The sequence below is a fragment of the Lynx canadensis genome, chromosome B4 (genome assembly GCF_007474595.2).
Source record: "Lynx canadensis isolate LIC74 chromosome B4, mLynCan4.pri.v2, whole genome shotgun sequence".
Classification (NCBI taxonomy): Eukaryota; Metazoa; Chordata; class Mammalia; order Carnivora; family Felidae; genus Lynx; species Lynx canadensis.
In genome coordinates, this window is record NC_044309.1 from 132,317,518 (window position 1) to 132,336,232 (window position 18,715).

General features: G+C 57.9%; 1 protein-coding gene across 1 annotated transcript in view; it reads left to right on the top strand.

Annotated features, from left to right (window-relative positions):
- Nucleotides 1–653: 653 nt before the first annotated feature.
- The window catches only part of CACNA1I (calcium voltage-gated channel subunit alpha1 I), a 102,638-nt gene continuing 84,576 nt past the window's right edge, over nucleotides 654–18,715 (top strand). Inside the window, 1 exon segment of the mRNA XM_032594039.1 lies at nucleotides 654–892. Within this exon segment, the coding sequence (XP_032449930.1) occupies nucleotides 654–892 (239 nt within the window).

An 18,715-nucleotide genomic window follows, 5' to 3' on the forward strand; every position in this document is an offset into this window, starting at 1 on the left:
GAACTCATTGCAGAACGAAAAGGCGGGGGCTCCTGGCCAACCATTATTAAGAATTTCAACTCGGTGACAGCAGAGCATTAAACCAAGAGCCCTTCTGAGCTCCCCTATACGTCTCAGGGGAGGTGTCGTTGCCTCAGGGAAGCCTGCCCTGATTCCCTCCCGGCTTGCCCAACTCCCTTGGTGTCTGGCCCTGTAACACTCCAACCTGTCCTTAGTCAACACGTGTCATCCTGGCACTAATGTCTGACTTTTCACCAACATCCCTTTTTTCCTTGCAGATTTTCTTTGTTTTCGACGATGCCATAAATCTATAGCTCTAGTCTCATAAAAAGCCTCACAAAAACCCCAACAGTATCGCAATTACATTCTAGGAAGGTTTTATTCTTCTTACTTTCCATCGCCCCAAACTGGGGCTGAGCAAAGTTGACCAGACTTGTCTCAGGACCACTCACTGGGAGTGGATTCTGACTTGGGTGCATCCGGGCCCTCAGCTTTTTCCTAATCCTCGTGGCAGAGTGAGGACAAGGGGCCTACGGCTGCTTTGTCTGGGCTGCGTCCCCCGTGAGGGAAGGTGGGGTGGGGAGTGGGTGCCAGGCACCCCCTGCCACGTGCCACGTCTCTTCCTCCCCCAGGGCTCCTGGTTCGGCGCCAACATGGCCGAGAGCTCCTCGCCGCCCTCCTCATCTGCCGCAGCCGCAGCCCCAGCAGCTGAGCTGGGAGTCACGGAGCAGCCGGGGCCCCAGAGCCCCCCTCCCTCCCCTCCAGGCCTGGAGGAGCCCCTGGATGGAGCCGATCCTGAAGTCCCTCACCCGGACCTGGCACCTGTTGCCTTCTTCTGCCTACGACAGACCACCAGCCCCCGGAACTGGTGCATCAAGATGGTGTGTAACCCATATCCTTTGTGTGACGGGGCCGAGCTGTTCCCTGATGGAGCCCTGCCTGCCACACCTTCCTCTGGATAGGAGGCCGTGGTGGTGGTGAGCGAGCTCAGATGGCGGGTCTGGGGGAATGTCGGGGCTCAGAGGGCGGACCGATGAGGACCTGGCGTCCTGCTGATGCGAACGTTCTGGAAGTCGTTGATGACCTGGGGGTTGGTTCAGTGCCCGGCTGGCTCAGAGAGTCGTCCGGTGTGAGCCCCGGGTCTACGCTGGGACTGGGGAGGCCGTGTTAAGTGAGACCCTGGCCCATGGCTCAGCTCCCGGTGACTGAGCCATTTGGTTGATGGAGGCCACATGATGCGAGTCCGAAGGGGACCCTGTGGGCGTGGACCCCGAGGCGGCAGAAGGCACTTGCTGCCCCTGGTCTGCCCGTGTGGCCCCTGTTACGACCCTTCGCTATTTCCCACTTCCCTGGAGGAGTAGAGCAAAGTCCTCCCCCAGCCCACCAGGTGCCACCTTACTGTTCCCCCTGCGTTCTTCTAGGCCTCAGGGCCTTCCCACGTGCTCTTCCTTGTGAAACGCTTTTCCCTTCCCTCTCCACCTGGCACAATCCTTCACTGCGTCCTTCCGACCGTGGCTTAAGTGTCACCCGCTCAGGGCAGTGTGCCCCGATTCCCCCTTGGCCTCTCCGTTTGTCGTCACTCTCTAGTTGTGGCATTCCGAAGCTACCATCTGCCTCCTCCAGGGAACCGTCAGGTGAGCGGCACACGGACCGAGCGTGTCTTGTTTGCCGCTGGACCCCAGCACCCAGCGCCCAGCACGGTGCCTGGCGCGCCACGGGCTCGCTCTCCTTCGGTGTTCGCCGGGCGTGTTTCGGCGGTGTCTGAGCTGGGTCTCCAGTAATGAGCGGTGTTGGGTGGACAGGGTGGTGGGGAGGAGGCTACCTCAGGAACAAAGGCCAGGAGAAGAGAGGGACGAGGGAGTGAGGGACAGTGGGGAGAGAGGAGGCGGAGGGGGGAGAGGGAGGCTTGCAGGGGGCTGAGTGAGGAGCTGGCCTGTGTTCTCAGGGCAGCGGGACCAGGGCGAGTTTACAGCAGGGTGTGATAGGGAGAGATCAGTGTGTTAGAAAGATGGCTCAGTGCCGTGTGGAAATGGGTCGTGGGGTGAGCCCAGGAGCAGGAGGAGGCTTTGGAACCCAGACATGGTGGCCTCTGGCTTTTGGGGCCCACCAAGCAGCACAGAGTCTCTGCCAGGGCTTGAGGCCACCCAGGGTAGGGTCTGAGCCCAGCTCTGGACACCTGGGATACCCGGGATGCAGGCTGGGGTGACGACGAGGCCCCCAGAAAGGCTGGGGGAGGCAGCCATGCTGAGCCCAGGACTGCTGGCCTCCCTGCTGTGTCAGGGGCTGGGTGATGACCTTGGAAACCCGAGGCTCTCTGCTGGCGTGGGTGGAGTGTGGATCCGGGTGCCCCTAGCTGGGCGGAGGGCCAAAAGCCTTCACGGTCCTTCTGTGGGACAGCTCAGGAGGTCTCAGCCATGGTTAGAGGGTCTATTCAATAACTCTGTTCACCCAGTGCTCTCTGACATCAGCCCTGGGATCGTGGAGGACAGAGAAACATAGCTAGCTGGTCTGCCCTGAGGAGCTCCCGGGGGCAGGGGACACAGGCACCATCCATGGGAACAGTTTTAGTACAGTATGTTGGGGAAACCTTAGGAGCCTGCAGCATGTAAGCTGGGGGGTGGCCAGGCCAGGAAAAGGGGGACCACAGGAGCTTTGGGCCTTTGAGGGAGAGAAAGGCTCACTGGAAGACTGGGGAGACAGTGGAATCGTGTCACAGGGACCTTGTCTGGGTGGGACAGAGGTTGATTCTGGCTCTGCCATTGGCTGCTGTGTGACCTCGGGAAAGTTGCTGTACCTTTCTGAGCCTCATAGGGTCCAGACAGCTAAGACTGGGCTGGGCTGGGCTGGAGGCATGGCTCAGATTAACTTGGCCTGGGAGTGTGACTTAAAAACAAGGGTCTGGATGACACGGCCTTCTCTAGCTCTGGGAGCCGCCTGGGGTGCCAGCCATAGTTGCCCACACCCTTGACCTCAGGCCCTGATCACTGAGCAGCCCACAGAGACCCTTCCAGGTTGCCACATTTCTGGCCTGTCGGGCAGACAGAGCCCCTGGGGTCCTCTGGCCTTTGTCCTCACCAACGCCCTGGGCTCCACACTGTGCGCCTGTTGGAGGCTGGGGTTGGGAGAGCCAGTGAGGCCAGCCTCGGGAGGGGAGGGGAGGGAAGGAGACCTGCCCCTGGGCAGAGCTGGGCTTGGTCCCCTGTCTCAGGGAGAGCCCTGGGTCCCAGCGTGTGGAAGCCGCGTGGGGGAGGAGGGCTGTCAGATTCAGCCCCCTCCTTGGGGAGGGACTCCCCGACACTGGGAGCTGCTCAGGGCACATTGGGCTCCCCGGGCCCCGTGACAGAGCTTCTGAGGCTGGGTCGAAAGACGAAGGGTCTCTGCCTGAACCGGCTGCCTCGCTTCCGAGTTCCCTCCTAGACCAAAGATCTGATGACTCTGCACTGGAGCAGCTTCAGAAGTGTCAGGTTCTGGGACTCTCCTACTGGAAGCTTCTGTGATTAAGTCTAAGCGTTCAGAGTTTAGATTTAAGGCTCAGGGCCATTAACATTCTAAGCCTCTGCCATTCAAAGCCTGTAAAGTTCCGTGTTTCAAAGAGGGCACGAGTCTGAGATTTGGTGGCTGTGGCTGCCCGTCATATGTGTTTGGAAGTCTGAGGACCCGAGATTCTAGGCTTTGTGAACACGATGGTTCGGTGCTAAGATTTCATAGCCTGAATCGGATCGGTGGGAGAGAGGCTGAGGCAGGTTTTTGCAAGTGCAGGCCCACATGACCTTGGTGTCCGCAGGGGCGCTGGAGCAGGGACTTGACGGGGGGGGGGGGTGCTCAGGCTGGGCTTTAGGGTCCTGGTGTGTGTGTGGGGGGGTGTCTTTGATCAGGTGATGCAGGCTCTTGGATTCTTCCCTGGCCAGAAACCTCCCTTCCTCCCCTCCTCCTTGGGAGAGAGCTCAGGGAGGGGGCAGTGCTTAACCAGGGGGCTCCTCAGTGGGGACACCGTTGGCATCTTGGGTGTGACAGCATTTTGTGGTCCAGGCTGTCTGGCAAATTACAGGACATTTGGTGTTTTTGTCCCTAAATATTAGTAGGTAGTGGCCCCCAATCATTGTGACATCCATAAATGATCGTCCACACTTCCAGACTCTGCACGGCTCTGCTTCCCATCAAGAATCCAAAGGAATGATGGACGTGTAGGCCTCAGGGTCAGGCCGGCGGGAGCAGCTATCAGGCCCGGCGGGCCAGGGTCGGGGCAGGGCAGGCTGGCAGGGTCTGCCCAGAAAGACTGTCCCCAGTGCTGACGTCCGTGGTTCATGAGGGGCCCTGGCTCAGAGCCAGCTGCCCTGTGGAACCCGGTGCTCCCTGACTCAGCCCCTCACCCAGCCCAGAGCTCGGCCCTGAGTCACCACCTGACTCACTGGAGAGTCAGAAGGCTGCCGGGACCCTCCCTGAGCTGGCGAGCCGGGGTGGGAAAGGGCCGCTCACCCAAATGTCAGCACCACCGTCTGCCTGGCCTGGGCCTCGAGTGTGCACCGTCAGCCAGGGTTTCAGCCGGGAGGTCTCTGGGTCTGAAATGTCAGGGGATTGATTGCGCGGCTTGACTCATGGGTAGCTGGCATGTGGAAAATGCTGGGGCCCTGAGTCAGACAGACCCAGGGGCTCCTGCCACCTCTGATTTGCTGTGTGACCATGGGCCAGTTTTTCCCACCTCTCTGAGCCCCGTTTTCCCACCGTCAAATGGGGGTAGTACCCTCCCCCCCTTCACAGCAGTGCACGATGACCTATGCGCAAATGGAGTTCTGCAGACTAGAAAAACTGCCACACGTGTAGGGGCGCCCGGGTGGCTCAGTCGGTTAAGCGTCCGACTTCGGCTCAGGTCATGATCTAACGGTTTGTGAGTTCAAGCCCCGCATCGGGCCCTGTGCTGACAGCTCAGAGCCTGGAGCCTGCTTCGGATTCTGCGTCTCCCTCTCTCTCTGCTCCTCCTGCACTCATGCTCTGTCTCTCTCTCTCCCTCTCTCTCCTTCAAAAATAAATAAAACCATTAAAAAAGAGAAAAAGATAAACTGCCACACATGTGGTTATCACTCTTCCTATCCGAGCTCAGAGGCGAACAGGGCCCTCACGTATCACCGGGCAAGCGCTCCGCTTGCCTCCGCAAGATGTTAGGCATCGAGCCCTTCGGTGGAACATACGCCTCCGGAGGACATTGTTTCCAGGGAAAATCAGACTCGATCTCTGTCATTTAGGTAAGTTTGTGCCAGTCACGCTGCCGGTAGTCACGGCCTCGTCCATGTGAGCGCTGCTGGTCAGCATAGCCCCCTCTTGCCGGGCGCCTCTGGGAGCAGGACCCATCAGCTGGAAACCCACCGATTTTCTACCCTGGATGAGACTGTGAGAGCCCCTCTTCAGCCAGGATGTAGTAGAGCTGGGATGAAAACCTCGATTTCTCTGAATCCCCAGCCTCAGCATTTATTCAGGACGCAGCGGCCACCTGCAGAGTCTGGAGAAGTGCCCGGTCCTCCTCCCAGGGCAGGGAGGTTTGCTTCACAGTGGGGAGGGTCTCCCTGGGTTTCAGCATCTACATTCGGAGGCCACCTCTGGGGCCTGCCTGGGGCCATCCCCCGGAGGGCTGTGCAGCCCCCTTCCCTTTGGACACACTCCGGGGCCGCTGCCTCCCCCGCCCCAGCGCTAAGCCAGCGCCTCTGCTGCGGTGCAAAGCAGCCATGCATGGTGGGAAGCCAGTCGGCTGTGAAGGCCGCCTCTCTGCTGGGCTGGGGGGGGGGGGTAGGGCGCCAGCCTGGGCTGGGAGGACAGAGATGCCAGCTGCCGGTGACCTTGGATATGTCACCCCCCACCCCCACCCCGTGCTGGCCCTCGGTCTCCCTGTCTGCAGGATGGGAGGGTTGGACGATGAGGTTGGGAAGGGACTGGTGGGGAACCCCCTTCCGGCCCTGCTCAGGGAGCATCTCAGTGGTGTCTGTATGGACCACAAGGAGCCTTGTTCCTTGTGAGCGGGTTCCCTCGCTCTGTGCTTGTGGCTGGGGTCCTGGCTCTCATCTGTGCCCCCGGCCCCCTTCTGTCTGCTTCTGGGCTCCGGCCTTCTGCTTGCTCTTGCTTGGAGGTCCACCTGGTCGAGACCCCAGCTGTGCAGACCCTCTGACTTTGCCAGTCACTGGGCAGGAAGGGGGCAGGGCCCACGGTCTCATCACAGCTCAAGCCTCGTGCTGTTCATTGTGGGGGTTCGGCACGTTTCTTGGAGGTGCACGGGCTCTCGTTCATCTCTCACCCATTCGTGAGACCATTCGACAAGCCTTTACTGAGAGCGTGCCATGCACCAGGCGTGCACAGAGGACAGCTATGACCGTTTGGGGCGGGGGAAGGTGCCTCTGGCTCCCTGGGAGAGACGTCAGTCGGGAGCCCCTCCAGAGCGGGCACCTGCGGGGTGGCGATGAGGAATGACGGTGGCCCAGGGTGCTGGCGGGGAGAGACCGGCCTTGGGGTTGGTGTTGGGAGAGGGCTCAGGTGACCCCAGGGACCGTGGCTTGCGTGAGTGTGAAGGAAGAGCAGCTTTTGGCTTCCTGGCCAAGAGGCCTTTGCCTTTTCTGAGCCTTTGTTTGCTCATCTGTGACCTGAGGCCGTGGCAGCCCCCAGCTGGGAATGTCAGGGGGTCCGGTGGGAATTCAGAACAAGCACTGGCTGGGCTCCTACAGCGTTAAGTGCCGAGCGGCAGCTGTGAGCACACTGGGGCCAGTGGGGTAGCTGTGGGGAGCCATCTGGGGTGGCTCAGGACAAGGGTCCTGCAGGCGGTGGCACCCGGGCCCCAAGTCTTTGACGACCTGAGAATCCTATGGGCCGGGCTGCCAAGGAGAGAGGCTGTCGGTGATGGGACGTGCTGGCTCCTGCGGGTGGGAGGGCCTGGAGGCTGGACAGTGGGAGGAGGAGAAAGCCTGGGGAGCCCCAAATGTGGTAGAGGAGAAGAGGGGGTGTCACCTGCAGGAAGACTCCCCCCCATCGCCTTGCTATGCCTGGTCTTTGGGCCATCCCCTGTCTCTGATCATGCTACCTCTCCATCCTGCTGCACCAGATAGGGCCTCTGGCCACTGGATAAAGGCCTGGAGGAAACTTCTGAAGGTTTTAAACTGTCAGGAAGTCCTCCCGTAATCTAACCTCCATCTCTTCTGTCCTGACCCCTTTCCCTATGGCTGGGCTGTTGGGAACATCTGGGGTTGAGTTTTTCCATCTCCTTCTGTCTAAACAGACGGCTGCTGGGATCTCACCCCTCCTGCCCCACTGACAAGGTGGCAGGCCCTCCCTCCCCTCCCCTGCACGGCGAAGAGAGCACCGGCCGGGAGTTGTGCAACCATGGGCAATCAGCTCTGCCCTGACCCGGTCTCTCCCCACTACCTCAGCTTCTCTTCAGGGGCTCCTGGGGCTCCCTTGTGTGGAAGGGGGTTTGTCATCTGTAGAGAGCTGCGTGCCCAGGGAGGGCTGTTGTCTCCCTCCCTCCCTGCCGCCTTTTATTTGTTTACTCATTCCTTCCTCGCTCAAGAACCTTCCATGGCTCCCGGTCACCCCCAGAACAGTCTCACTTAGCCTGGATTTGAGTCCTTCCACGGTCCACCTGGGCTGTCCTCCAGCTACCTTTCTGCTGCTTCCCTTCGTGCTTTCTGTTCTGGAGCCCCAAACAAGTGCTGATGTTCTCTGACACCCCCTGCCTCCCTGCCTTTGCTTATGCTGGGTCTGCCCCCTGAGATGCCCTCTTCATGCTTCCGTGGCCACAAATCCCACCAGTCCCCCCGGCCCAGCTTCCTGGCCACCACCTGTGGGAAGTGTTCCTGGATCTCCAGCTTCTTCCTCTCTTGACCCTCCAGCTCTTTTTTTTTTTCTTTTAATGTTTATTTATTTTTGAGAGAGAGAGAGAGCCAGCGTGAGCGGGGGAGGGGCAGAGAGAGAGGGAGACACAGAATCCGAAGCAGGCTCCAGGCTCTGAGCTGTCTGCACAGAGCCCGATGCGGGGCTCGAACTCAGGAACTATGAGATCATGACCTGAGCCGAAGCTGGACGCTTAACCGACTGAGCCGCCCAGGTGCCCTGACCCTCCAGCTCTTTATCAGTCCTTCTTTGTGCTACAACTTTCCTCTCCACCTCAGGAGGATGGTTTGTGGCTTGCTTTGTCTCCTCCATCTTGCCCAGCGCGTGCCTGGCACTGATGGGCTTGTGCCTCACCTTCTAGTTCATACGGTACTGTCCCGCCCCGCCATGGCCTCTCAGGTTCTCTCAGCACCTCCTGTGAGGCGGCAGGGCCAGGAGTTTGCTAGCCCCATTCTACAGCTGGGGAGACTGAGGCCCAAGAAAAAAGGGAGGCTGACTTGCCCAAGGGCACACGTTGAGTAATCAGAAAGCCGGGGCAGACTGGAGCCCAGCACTCTAGACTCTGAGGCCAATGCTGCACCTGCCTGGCCGGCTTATGTCTGGGGAAGGGGTTCTTTACGGGAGGGTATCCCCTCCTCCTGCAGCCCCGGGCTAATGGGAACGCCTGGGCAGGTGGCCCCTGTTGCTGGAAGGAGCAACACATATCTGGGAAATGGCCCGTTGCTCTCCATCTGGTATAGAGAGGGTTGACTTTTCTCAGATGCAAAAGTCAGCATCAAGCTGTGCCCTAGGGACGCTTCTGGTGGCCAGACTGGATGCGGTGCTCTTGGTTGGTCAGCAGGGTGGGCTGGACTCTGGTACCATCACGTGGTGATTTCTGTGCAACCAGAGCTGCAGGTGAGGAAGCTGCCCCCGATCCGTCCTGGGGGGCCTTGGGGAAGCCTGCCTGGAGGAGGGGGCATTTGGCCTGGGTCTTGCCGCGTGAGTAGGAGTTTTCCCGAAGAACGGTTGAGGGATAGTGTTCCAGGCAGAGAGAAGAGTAAAAAGAACAGTGACCGGAATCATACCCCTGTGATGCAAAGTGGGATAAAGGCTGGGCAGAGGGACCCTCAGGGGGCCGTGGCCACCGGGAGGAGGATGGAGTGGCCGGTCGGGCCTGCCTGGGATGCCGCAGGAGCTGTTTGATGAAGGAGGAGACCCCCAAGCCAGGGCAAGAGAGTCTTTGATGGGTGAGAGGTGGAGGGCGTGGGGGTGGCATCCCAGCTGAGGAAAGCGCCTAGTCAGATGCCCGAGCTGAGCTGGGGTCACCCCGGATGTTTTGTTAACAGCATGACGTGTGCACTGGGTGAGGGCAGGAGTGAGAGCTGAGCATCGAAGGACATTTGGGGTCCGGATCTGGAGGGCACAGGGAGACACTGCCCCAGGAGGGCACTGGCGTTCACTAAGGACCACCCGTGTGCGGGGAGCATTTCATCTTCCCCGGCAGCTCAGGCAGCTCTAGAGAGGCCCGTTTGTCAGGGGGGCCCAGAGAGGTGGAGTGCTTGTCCAGGGCGGCAGTGGCCCCGTGGGGCTTGGGCCGGAACCCAGGGCGTGTGCAGCCCTGTGAGACCTGACTGCAAGGCTAGTGGTAATTGATAGCGAGCAGGAGAATTAGAAAGAGGGCTGGTTGGCTAATGAAGTGTCAGCCCCCTCCTGGGGCATTTAAAACATGATTGGATTTGTATTCGTCCATCTTGCCTGGGTGTCTGTGTCAGGAGCCAGCTTTGACCTGCCACCTCCCTCAGACTGTCCTGTTGGGAGACAAACGGCCCCGTTTGTTTCTCTCCGAGAGAAATCGATCCGTCTTTTTAATCAGCCGGAATGTCTTTTCCGCCAGTCTCTCTCTGGCTCTCCTGTGGGGCTGCCTTCCACCTTTCTGGCCCCGTCTGCCCTGTGGAGCTGTGCTCTGGTCTCCCTTTTCTCTCCCCAAGTGCAGATCCTGACGCTGGTGCTTACTGCTGAGTACCAGTACCACCTGACGCTGGTGCTTACTGCTGGTGATGCTGAGCAAACAGCTCGACCTCTCTGGATGGCAGTTTCTTTCTATATGAGAAAGCAGGAGGAGGAGGCGTGGCTGACTGTGAGGTGCTATATGGGGATGGGAGGGCTTGGAGCGCTATGGGAGGGCTGGGGGTGGGGGTGGGGGCGGCGGGTAGAGGTGCGGACAGCAGGGTAGTCAAGGTCTGCACCTGGCTTCTCCCACAGAGCTGGGGCGGTGGGGAGGCTCTCACCTGTACCTCTGTGTCAAGGGAGGAGATGACTGAGGATTGACTGTCCCCCGAGGTCCAGTCTGGGGTCTGCCGAGTGCGAGCTTCGTGACCTCAGGCAGGTCACTCCTTCTATCTGGGTCTCAGTTTCCTCATCCATCAAATAGTGGTGTGGGGGAGGTTAGGCTGTATCGGTGATTTTCAGGGACGATTTTGCCCCCAGAGGACATTTGGCAATGTCTGGAGGCCTTTGGGGCTGTCACAACTTGGGGAGGGTGTGCTACTGGTTTCTAGTGGGTAAAAACTTACGACACACAGGACAGTTGCCCACGACAAAGAACAATCAGGTCCTAAACGTCAGTAGTGCCCAGGCTGAGAAACCCTGGCCCAGGTGGTCCCTGGGGTCTTGGGGAGCTCTGAAAGTGTGGGCACAGCAGGGAAGGGGGTGTAGAGTGAGAGAGGGAATCTCTGAAGGAGGAAGAGAGGACAGTGCTGAGTCCCAACCTGAAGGGTTTCCTGTGGTCATGTAAACTTGGGGTCGAATCCTGGAGCTGCCATTTACTAGAGTGTCCCATTTCCAACCGCCTCCCGTACACCCACCTGTCCTTGTCCCCACTCATCGTTCTTTACTCCATCCATCCATCCATCCATCCATCCATCCATCCATCTTTCCATCTCTTCATCCATTCATCTGCCCATTGACCCATCCACCTTCCTTAACCTTTACATTCATGCACTTACCCCCCCACCCCCGTCACCTTCACAACCATCTACCCATTCAATCATCCATTGACCCAAAGGCCCCACCCCATGCTCCTGTCTGTCCATCTATCAGCCCATTTACTCACTGATCCATTCCCTTCTTTGGCGGATACTTATTGATCAACACACTTCCCCCAGTCTCTCATCCACCTGTTACCTGCTCAACGCCCAGTCAAGCCCTCTTCTTGTACCATGTGTAAGGCCTTTTGTATCTGACTTATTCTCCTCACCTTCTCCTAGACTGTGAGTAACTTGAGGACAGGCTCCATGATCCATTAGTGCCTGCCTCTTCTTTAGGCCTTGGCCCTCAGCCCTGCACATAGTAGATGTGCAGCAAAGCTTTCAATGAAGTGCATCCTAGCAAGCAAGGTTGGAGGTGGAGGTTGTGTGGGCAGAGAGGAGGCTGGCCAAGAGCACTTAGACAGTGGGCCTTGGATGCCAAGCCAAGGAGTTTGGAAGCTCTCTGGAAGGCCGTGGGGAGCCGTGGAAGGCTTTTGGTTTTGGAGGAACCCACTGGCTGCGTGTAGAGGCTTTGCAGAAAAGGCAAGGCTGAAGGAAGAGACTGTTCAGAGTGAGGAGTGGGGAGTGCAGCCTGCCTGGGGCAGTGGGGGTGCAGATTTGTGGGTGGAGGGGAGAGATTTAGGTGGTGAAATGGACAGGTCTCTGAAAGGGACAATGGGATGAGCGGGAGGGAGCCTCTGGAGGGTCCTCATCTGGACAACTTCCAGCACGGGTGGTGGCTGGGGGACCTCATTCATTGGGGGAGGGAAGTGCAGAGAACTTGGCAGTCTGGGAGAATATGACCTACCCCATTATGATGGATTTGAGGTTCCTAGAGACAACCTAGGGCATGTCTGGGAGGTCTGTTGGTCAGGATGGAGTGAGCCTGGGGCTGGGACAGATTGCAGACCTGGTCAGCTTGCTGACCACCAGAGTTGAGGCCTTGCGAGTGGGTGTGGGATCAAGGAGAGGAGAGGGGAGACCAGAGGGTGGGGAGCCTGAGAAAGGCCAACATTTGAGGGTCGGAGCCCATGAAGTAGGAGAAGGCCCAGGTGTCCCCAGGGCCCGAGGGAGAGAGAGTTTCTAGAACAAGATCTTAGCCTGGGGTTCTTTTCTTCTCTTTTTTTTATTTTAGAAAAGAGGTGGGGGTGGAGAGAGAGAGAACGAGGTGGGGAGAGGGGCACAAAGAGAGAGAGAGAGAATCTTAAGCAGGCTCTGCACTTAGCTCAGAGCCTGACTGAGGGCTTGATCCCATGACCTTGGGATCATGACCTGAGCCGAAATAAAAGAGTTGACGCTTACCCAATGGAGACATCCAGGCGCCCCTGGGGTTCTTGAACCTGGATGGGGTCAAGCTGCACGTTTGTTTTCACTGATGTCAGACCGAAATGGAGCCTTTCTTTCTATTATGAACGGAGGTAACAAAGCACGGTGTGATTACTGGCAGTTTCTGTGGCTCACTAGTAGCAATCGCTGATGTCTCCCTGTCACATTGTGGTGCTTGTGGACTTCATCACTGCTTTACCGTCACAGTATCAGACCTGCCACTGGCCCTGGCTCTTCATTGTGTTGATAATGAATCTCGAGTGGTTCTCCTTCCTCCTGAGTTTGTTTGTTTTTTTTTTTTAAATGTGTTGACAACTCTTTTAACATTACTGGCTTCCTTCCTTTCTAATTCTGGGCATTAAAAAAACGTATGCATTAAAAACATTATCCTGAGAAGGGGCTCATGAACTTCCCCAGGGGGTACGGAGAAGCCGAGAGCTGTGTTTGCAGGAGAGCGCATCGGGTGTGCCCAGGGCTGCGGGCCAGATGGGCGAGGAGGAGGGTGTGCACGCGTGTCAGCGTGTGCAGGTGCTGGAAGGGCTGCGGGGCTCCGTGGGAGTGCATACATGAATGTGTGTGTGTGTGTGTGTGTGTGTGTGTGTGTGTGTGTGTGTGTGGTCGCTGGCAGGCAGGGGAGATGTGTGGCGGAGGACTGGTCCCCAGGAGGCCGAGGGAGAGTGTCATCACCCTCTGTCCAGCCCTCACCCTCTGTCTGTGTCCCCGCCAAGTGTCTGCTTGTGGTTTCTGGAGGGCAGGGACGGCATCTTCTTCATTTGGGGTTCCCAGACCACTGTGGGCCAACAGAGGGGGTCTCAGCGAGGGGGTGCCGAATAATGGCATAGTGAGCGATGGATGTTAGAAAGGAGAAGGGGAAGTTCAGGATGGGAAGGGAGGCTACAAATCCCTGCAGCACAGAAATGCCTCCTTAGACTCCTCGATGCCTCCAAGTGATGGGGACCTCACTCTTTTCTGAGGCTGCAGATGCCCCGAGCAGCTGCTGCAGGTAGGGCTCTGGGCACAGAGAGGGATCGATACCCTCTGCCCTTTGGAGAGCACAGCCTGGTTGGTGGTGAGAAGAAGCCAGAACAGACCACACTCAGTTCCATAGCTGATATAAGTGGGGGACATTCAGGACATCGTGAGGGCTTGGGGGAGGCATCTGTTCCCCCTGCCTAGGACTCCAGGAGGCTTCCCCGAAGGCACACCTCCTTTGTGGGTGGGATCTTGAGGCTGGGTCAGCCCACAGACAGTGGGGCTCTGGTCTACAGGGCCTTGCCCTGCCCTCCCCTTTTCTTCGGCAGTGGCTGAAGCCTCCTTGGCTGGAGTTTCTATCCCATGGACTGTCCGCCCTGGGGTTTTCTTCCAAGCTAGCAGCCCCTGTTTCCTCACCTCCCCCACTCCGGCTGTCTACACCGGGCACCGAGGCTTGCTGGGCATCTGGGAATCAGAAATGTTGGCCAAATTCAATAGGTTCTCCAATTATGGGGCCTCTAAGACGTGGACCTCATCTCACCCCGCAGGAGTTCTCAGCCCACTGAGACCCGGAAGCGTATAAGCAGAATCAATCGGCCCGGGCAGGGCTGTGTGTCACATGGGGAGCTCCCCACTCCTGGAGGCATGTAAGCAGAGAGGCCTAGGACCATCCGCCCAGCAGGTCTGTCCACTTTAAGGAGCAGTTTTCTGTTCCACCTCAACCACCATATCACTTTGGGCAAGTATCTGGACCTTCATTTTTGCATCTGTAAAATGGGTGTAATAATGTCTGCCGTGCCTGTATCCCGAGGCTGCAGCGGGCAGGGGAGGAACGAATCCTTAAACAAACAGAAGACGGGATGGTGTGAAATTCAAATCCCTCACTAGCTGCGGCCTCGGTCTCGGCAAACCTGTCACACCCTCCCTTGCAGGGCTGTGGTGACGTTTCCCGTGGTGGGGGGGAGCGGGGGTCTGGGACAGTGGCCACCCCAGCAGGTGCTTGTGTGGTTTTAATTGTTGCATTTGATTTTTCCTTGTCCCGGTTGCCCTTCATAATTTTTTTGTTGGCCCTTTTATTGAGGTAAGATATACATGCAGTAGAGCTCACAAACTGTCTTGTCCAGCTCAAGGCATTTTTCCATATAAATACACTACTGTGACCGCACTCGGGCCAACAAGAGCACCTCCTAAAGATGGAGAGAGCCCTGGGAGCTCCCTTGTCCCCCACCCCCAACAGGTGCTCGCCTGAAGTCACCGCTGCTCTGACCTCCCTCACTGCAGGGTTAGCTCTGGCTGATTTTTCACTTTGTAAAATTGGATTCACATACTCTTTGCTCTCGGGTGTCCAGCTGTTACCCGGCATTATGCCCGTGAGCTCCGTCTCTGCTGTCGTGTGTATCAGTAAGCTTGCCCTTTTTCGTTGCTGGGGAGTATTCCATCGAATGGATGTGCCGCGGGCGTTTCTCAGCCTTGGCACTGTTCACAGGTGGGGCTGGATAATTCTTTGTGGCGGGGCCGTCCCGTGCATTCTAGGACGTTCAGCAGCATCCCTGGTCTCTACCCGTTAGATGCCAGTGTCCTGTCTCCCCATATCGTGACAATCAAAAATGTCTCTGCACATGGCCGCATGTCCCCTGGGGGCTGCCTGCCTCATTCTCCTGGTGAGGGACACCTGGGTCGTTCCCAGGTTGGGGCCATCGTGAATAACACAGCTACGAGCATTCTGGTTTTTGTGGACTTCAGTCAGAATTACTCCAGAGTATCCACCCAGGAGCGGCACTCCTGGACACTAACGTGGGCCTCCGTTTTGCTTTACTAGAGGCCAAGCAGCTTTCTAGAGGATTTTGCTCATAAAGACACGCCCAATGAATAAATTAACGAAGTAGGGAATGGATGTCCTCTTCAAAGCCCAAGGGTCTACAGCATGCTTGACATTCAGAATGGTAGCCACACATCGCAGCTGGCTTCCAGAACAGGGATGTGCTCTAGGTACATCCAGGGTGGGAGTAAGCCTCGTTCGTCTCAGTGCACTGATGCACAGGCCACGTATACAACAGGTGCTGCATGGGTGCTTGTGGACCCAGCCTTGTAGAAGCTGGGATCCAGGATCTGGAACCTCAGGCCCCCGCCTTTGGAGACCAGAGTCCTGAGCCTCTGTCCTCGGACTCATTGAGGACCAGTAGGGGAAGGGCCCCCCGCATAGGGGCCTGGCCCATCTTCCCGGCCTCTCTGGCCCAGGGGGGATGCAGCTTCCGGCTTCTTCCTCCACTTGATTTATTTAGACAACTGAGGTGCACCCTGGGAAATGGATCAGATTATAGATTTGACAAAAATAAAAACAAATTTGGCTGGCTCAGCCAAACCCGGCACTCCTGCCCCCACCCACCCTCCCAGAACCCTCCGAATTACAGAAACCGTGACTGTCATCCGGGCCTCCAGGATGGAGGGTGGTGGTCACCATGGTAACCGTGCTGGCCTCTGGCTCTGGCTCCCGGAGAAGAGGCCGCCCAGAGGGGCCTGCTGGGGCATCGAGCGCTGCCCCTCCATCTGGTCCCTCTTCTCTCTGGGAAGTGGCAGGTTCGAGGAGGCCCCCGGCCCGGTGGCTTCCCCAGCGACCCTGTCCCTCCAGTTTTCAAGACAGCCGTTGGGTGGAGTTACGACTCTGGTCCCGCTTGATTTCTTACCGAGAAGGGGGGGCCTTGAGACCATCAGCCTCCCCTTGCCAGCATCCCCCACCCCATTAGCTCCTCCTGGTGGGATAGTCATCCTTCCCAGCCACGCGAGGGTGGAATGTCATCCTTCCTGACTCCATGACCCAGACCCAGACCGGAGGAGACAATGTAGGCAAGGAGGAAAAAGCAAATATTCCACTGGGCCCATGCCAGTCGAGGGTCTCTCGTGTTCCAGGCTCTGTGCCTGGGGGCAGCAGAACACGGGGCTGAGAACATGGGGGGCGGGGTTAGTAGTCAGCAGGGGGCAGATTCAAATCCTGCCGTAACAGCTGTGTGACCCTCAGTGCTTCGGTTTCCTTATCTGTATGTAAAATGTGGATAACAGTAATACCTGCCGGTTTTAGGGAACTTTGCTGTGGGTCTGGGACAACCCTGCGTTGCTAGGTCTAAACCCATTGATTCTTTTTTTTTTTTTTTTTTTTTTTTAATGTTTAGTTTTGGGGGGGGGCGGGGAGGGGCAGAGACAGAGGGAGAGGCAGAATCCGAAGCAGTTCCAGGCTCTGAGCTGTCAGCACAGAGCCCGACGCGGGGCTCGAACCCACGAAGCGTGTGAGATCGCGACCTGAGCCGAAGTCGGACCCTCAACCGAATGAGCCACCCAGGCTTTGATTCTTCTTGAAAGGTTGTTAGTGAAGATTCAGCACTTGGGAGGCCAACACGGGTCCGAAGGGCTATGATAGTTCTCTTGTTCTCTACCCGAGGGGATGGATACTAAATAGTCAGCACAGAACATCAGCTGGGGATTTCAGTCCTCTGCTGGTGAGGTGGCTTTTCTCCCCGCAAAGCCAAAGAATGGCAGCCCCTGGGACCTGTTACCGGAGAGGCTGGCGAAGCGGGCTTTCCCTGCTGCACAGCGCATGACAAACTCTGGTCCCAGGTCCACAGCTACACAGGCTCTGCATTCCGCAGCATCTGGGCTCCCTGCCTCGTGTGCTTGCTGTAGGGTTTAAATGAGATAGTACGTGCTGTTTGATTGGAAAGCTCCTTGGCAAACAAACACTCCAGAGCACTTGGGAAACGTTTGCCGTTTTTACCATCATCACTGCTGCTAACCCGGGGCCTGGCATACAGTGGATACTCGGTATATGCTCATCAATTCACTGCTGGGCTGTTAGGCCCGGGGTTCCGAGGAGCCTGGGAGGCACGGTCAGCAGAGCAGGGGGAACAGGATGGGAGCCAGGCCACAAAGTGGGGGCTGGCTGGAGGTGGGGCTGAGTCTCACGCTGGGGCTGGGGTGGTGGTGGGGTGGTTCTACAGCCCCCAAGGACCCTGTGTTTTCTTCTCCCCCAGCTGGGTGGGTGTCTGGGAAGGTTTCGTCTGCCAGGGAAACTCGGTTGGGTCGCCGCTGGTCTGTTCCCCCGTCCCTGTTCCTCAAAGGTGCCCTTGGCTGCCCATCCGGGATCTGTGCTGAGCAGGTGCCACACGGGCAGAGCCTGGACATTTGGGGAAACACGGGGTTTTGACGTTTGTTTGAAATCCAGCCATGGCTCAGGGACCCCCATGGGTGGGGAGTCTGTTGTCTGAGGGTCCCTTCTGCTCCTGCTCGCTGGGTTGCTAGGATGGCTCTCTGTCTCTCTGTTTCCTGTCTGCACGATGGGGGATTGGATTAGTTGCTTTTTGAGGGCCTCGATGGAGTTGTTCTGTGGCAGAGGTTACCCTGACAGGAGTGAGGGTCTGGGCAATGAAGCAGACAAGGCGACAGGGTCCCCGCTGCACCATCTCAGGTGCCAGGCAGGCGGCTTTGAGTTTGCTGAGCGAGGCAGTGGGAGCCATCGAAGACTCCCTGCCCTTGTGGAGCCAGCACTCAAGTCCTGGCCTGCCCTGTTACCTAGAAATCCTCACCACCCTCTTGGGGCCTCTGTCCACCTTCGAACTGTCCCAGAACCCCAGAGTCATGCGCTCTCAGAGCTCCCCACTGCTTGTGGCTAATGGTGGAAACATCAGGCATTGGGCCAGGTAGCCCGGAGACCTTGACTCCCTCTGACAATCTCCTTCCCCACGCCGCACGGTCTGGTTCCGCTTCAAGGAGGGCTGGTGCCTTTGATCCCTGAGGCAGCGGGGAGCATGTCACAACTGTGGGCACCAGTGCCAGCTCTGGCCTGACTTCTAAGCCTCCCGGGCTCCTGGAAAGAACCCAGACTCTGCCATCTGGGATTTCCCCGAGTGCCTCGGGGGGAGGGCTGAGACTGTCCACCTCTGAATGTCTGAAGCGGAGCCATCTAGAGGTGAAAGCCACTCCATCTGCCTCACCGAGGGACTCAGTACAGTGGGTAACAGCAGAAGCACCCCCACACAGGGGCTCTGGGCACCACTGAGTCAGGTCACTCGGGCTGCTTACTGGCCTGTTTCCCCATCTGCCCCCCACCCCGGTGAGCTGTGTTGAGAGTCAGGGCCATGTCCCTAGGGACTTGGCACACGGCGGTTACGGTTACTGCCAAGTTTGTTACCGCGGTACAAGCTAGATCAGGGGGACAGGGAGCACTTCCGGAGAGGAGACTGAGCCACCACCTTGTGAATGGGGAGGGGTGCTTCAAGGGAAGTTTCAAGAAGAAGGGACAAATGGACGGGGCTGTGAAGGATGAGTAGGAGTTTGACCTGGTAGAGACAGTAGGAGGTGGATGCAAAGGGTATGCCTGGGGACAGCAAGAAGTTCAGCGCATGCCAAGGCCAATCGGAGAGAAAGGCAGAATTCACTGAGTTCACAGTGTAGGCAGCCTTGGATGTCAGGCTGAGGACGATGACGGAGCCAGGACCCACGGAGGGTTTTGAATAGGGAAAGGCTAATCAGAGCTGTGTTTCAGGCAGATGAAC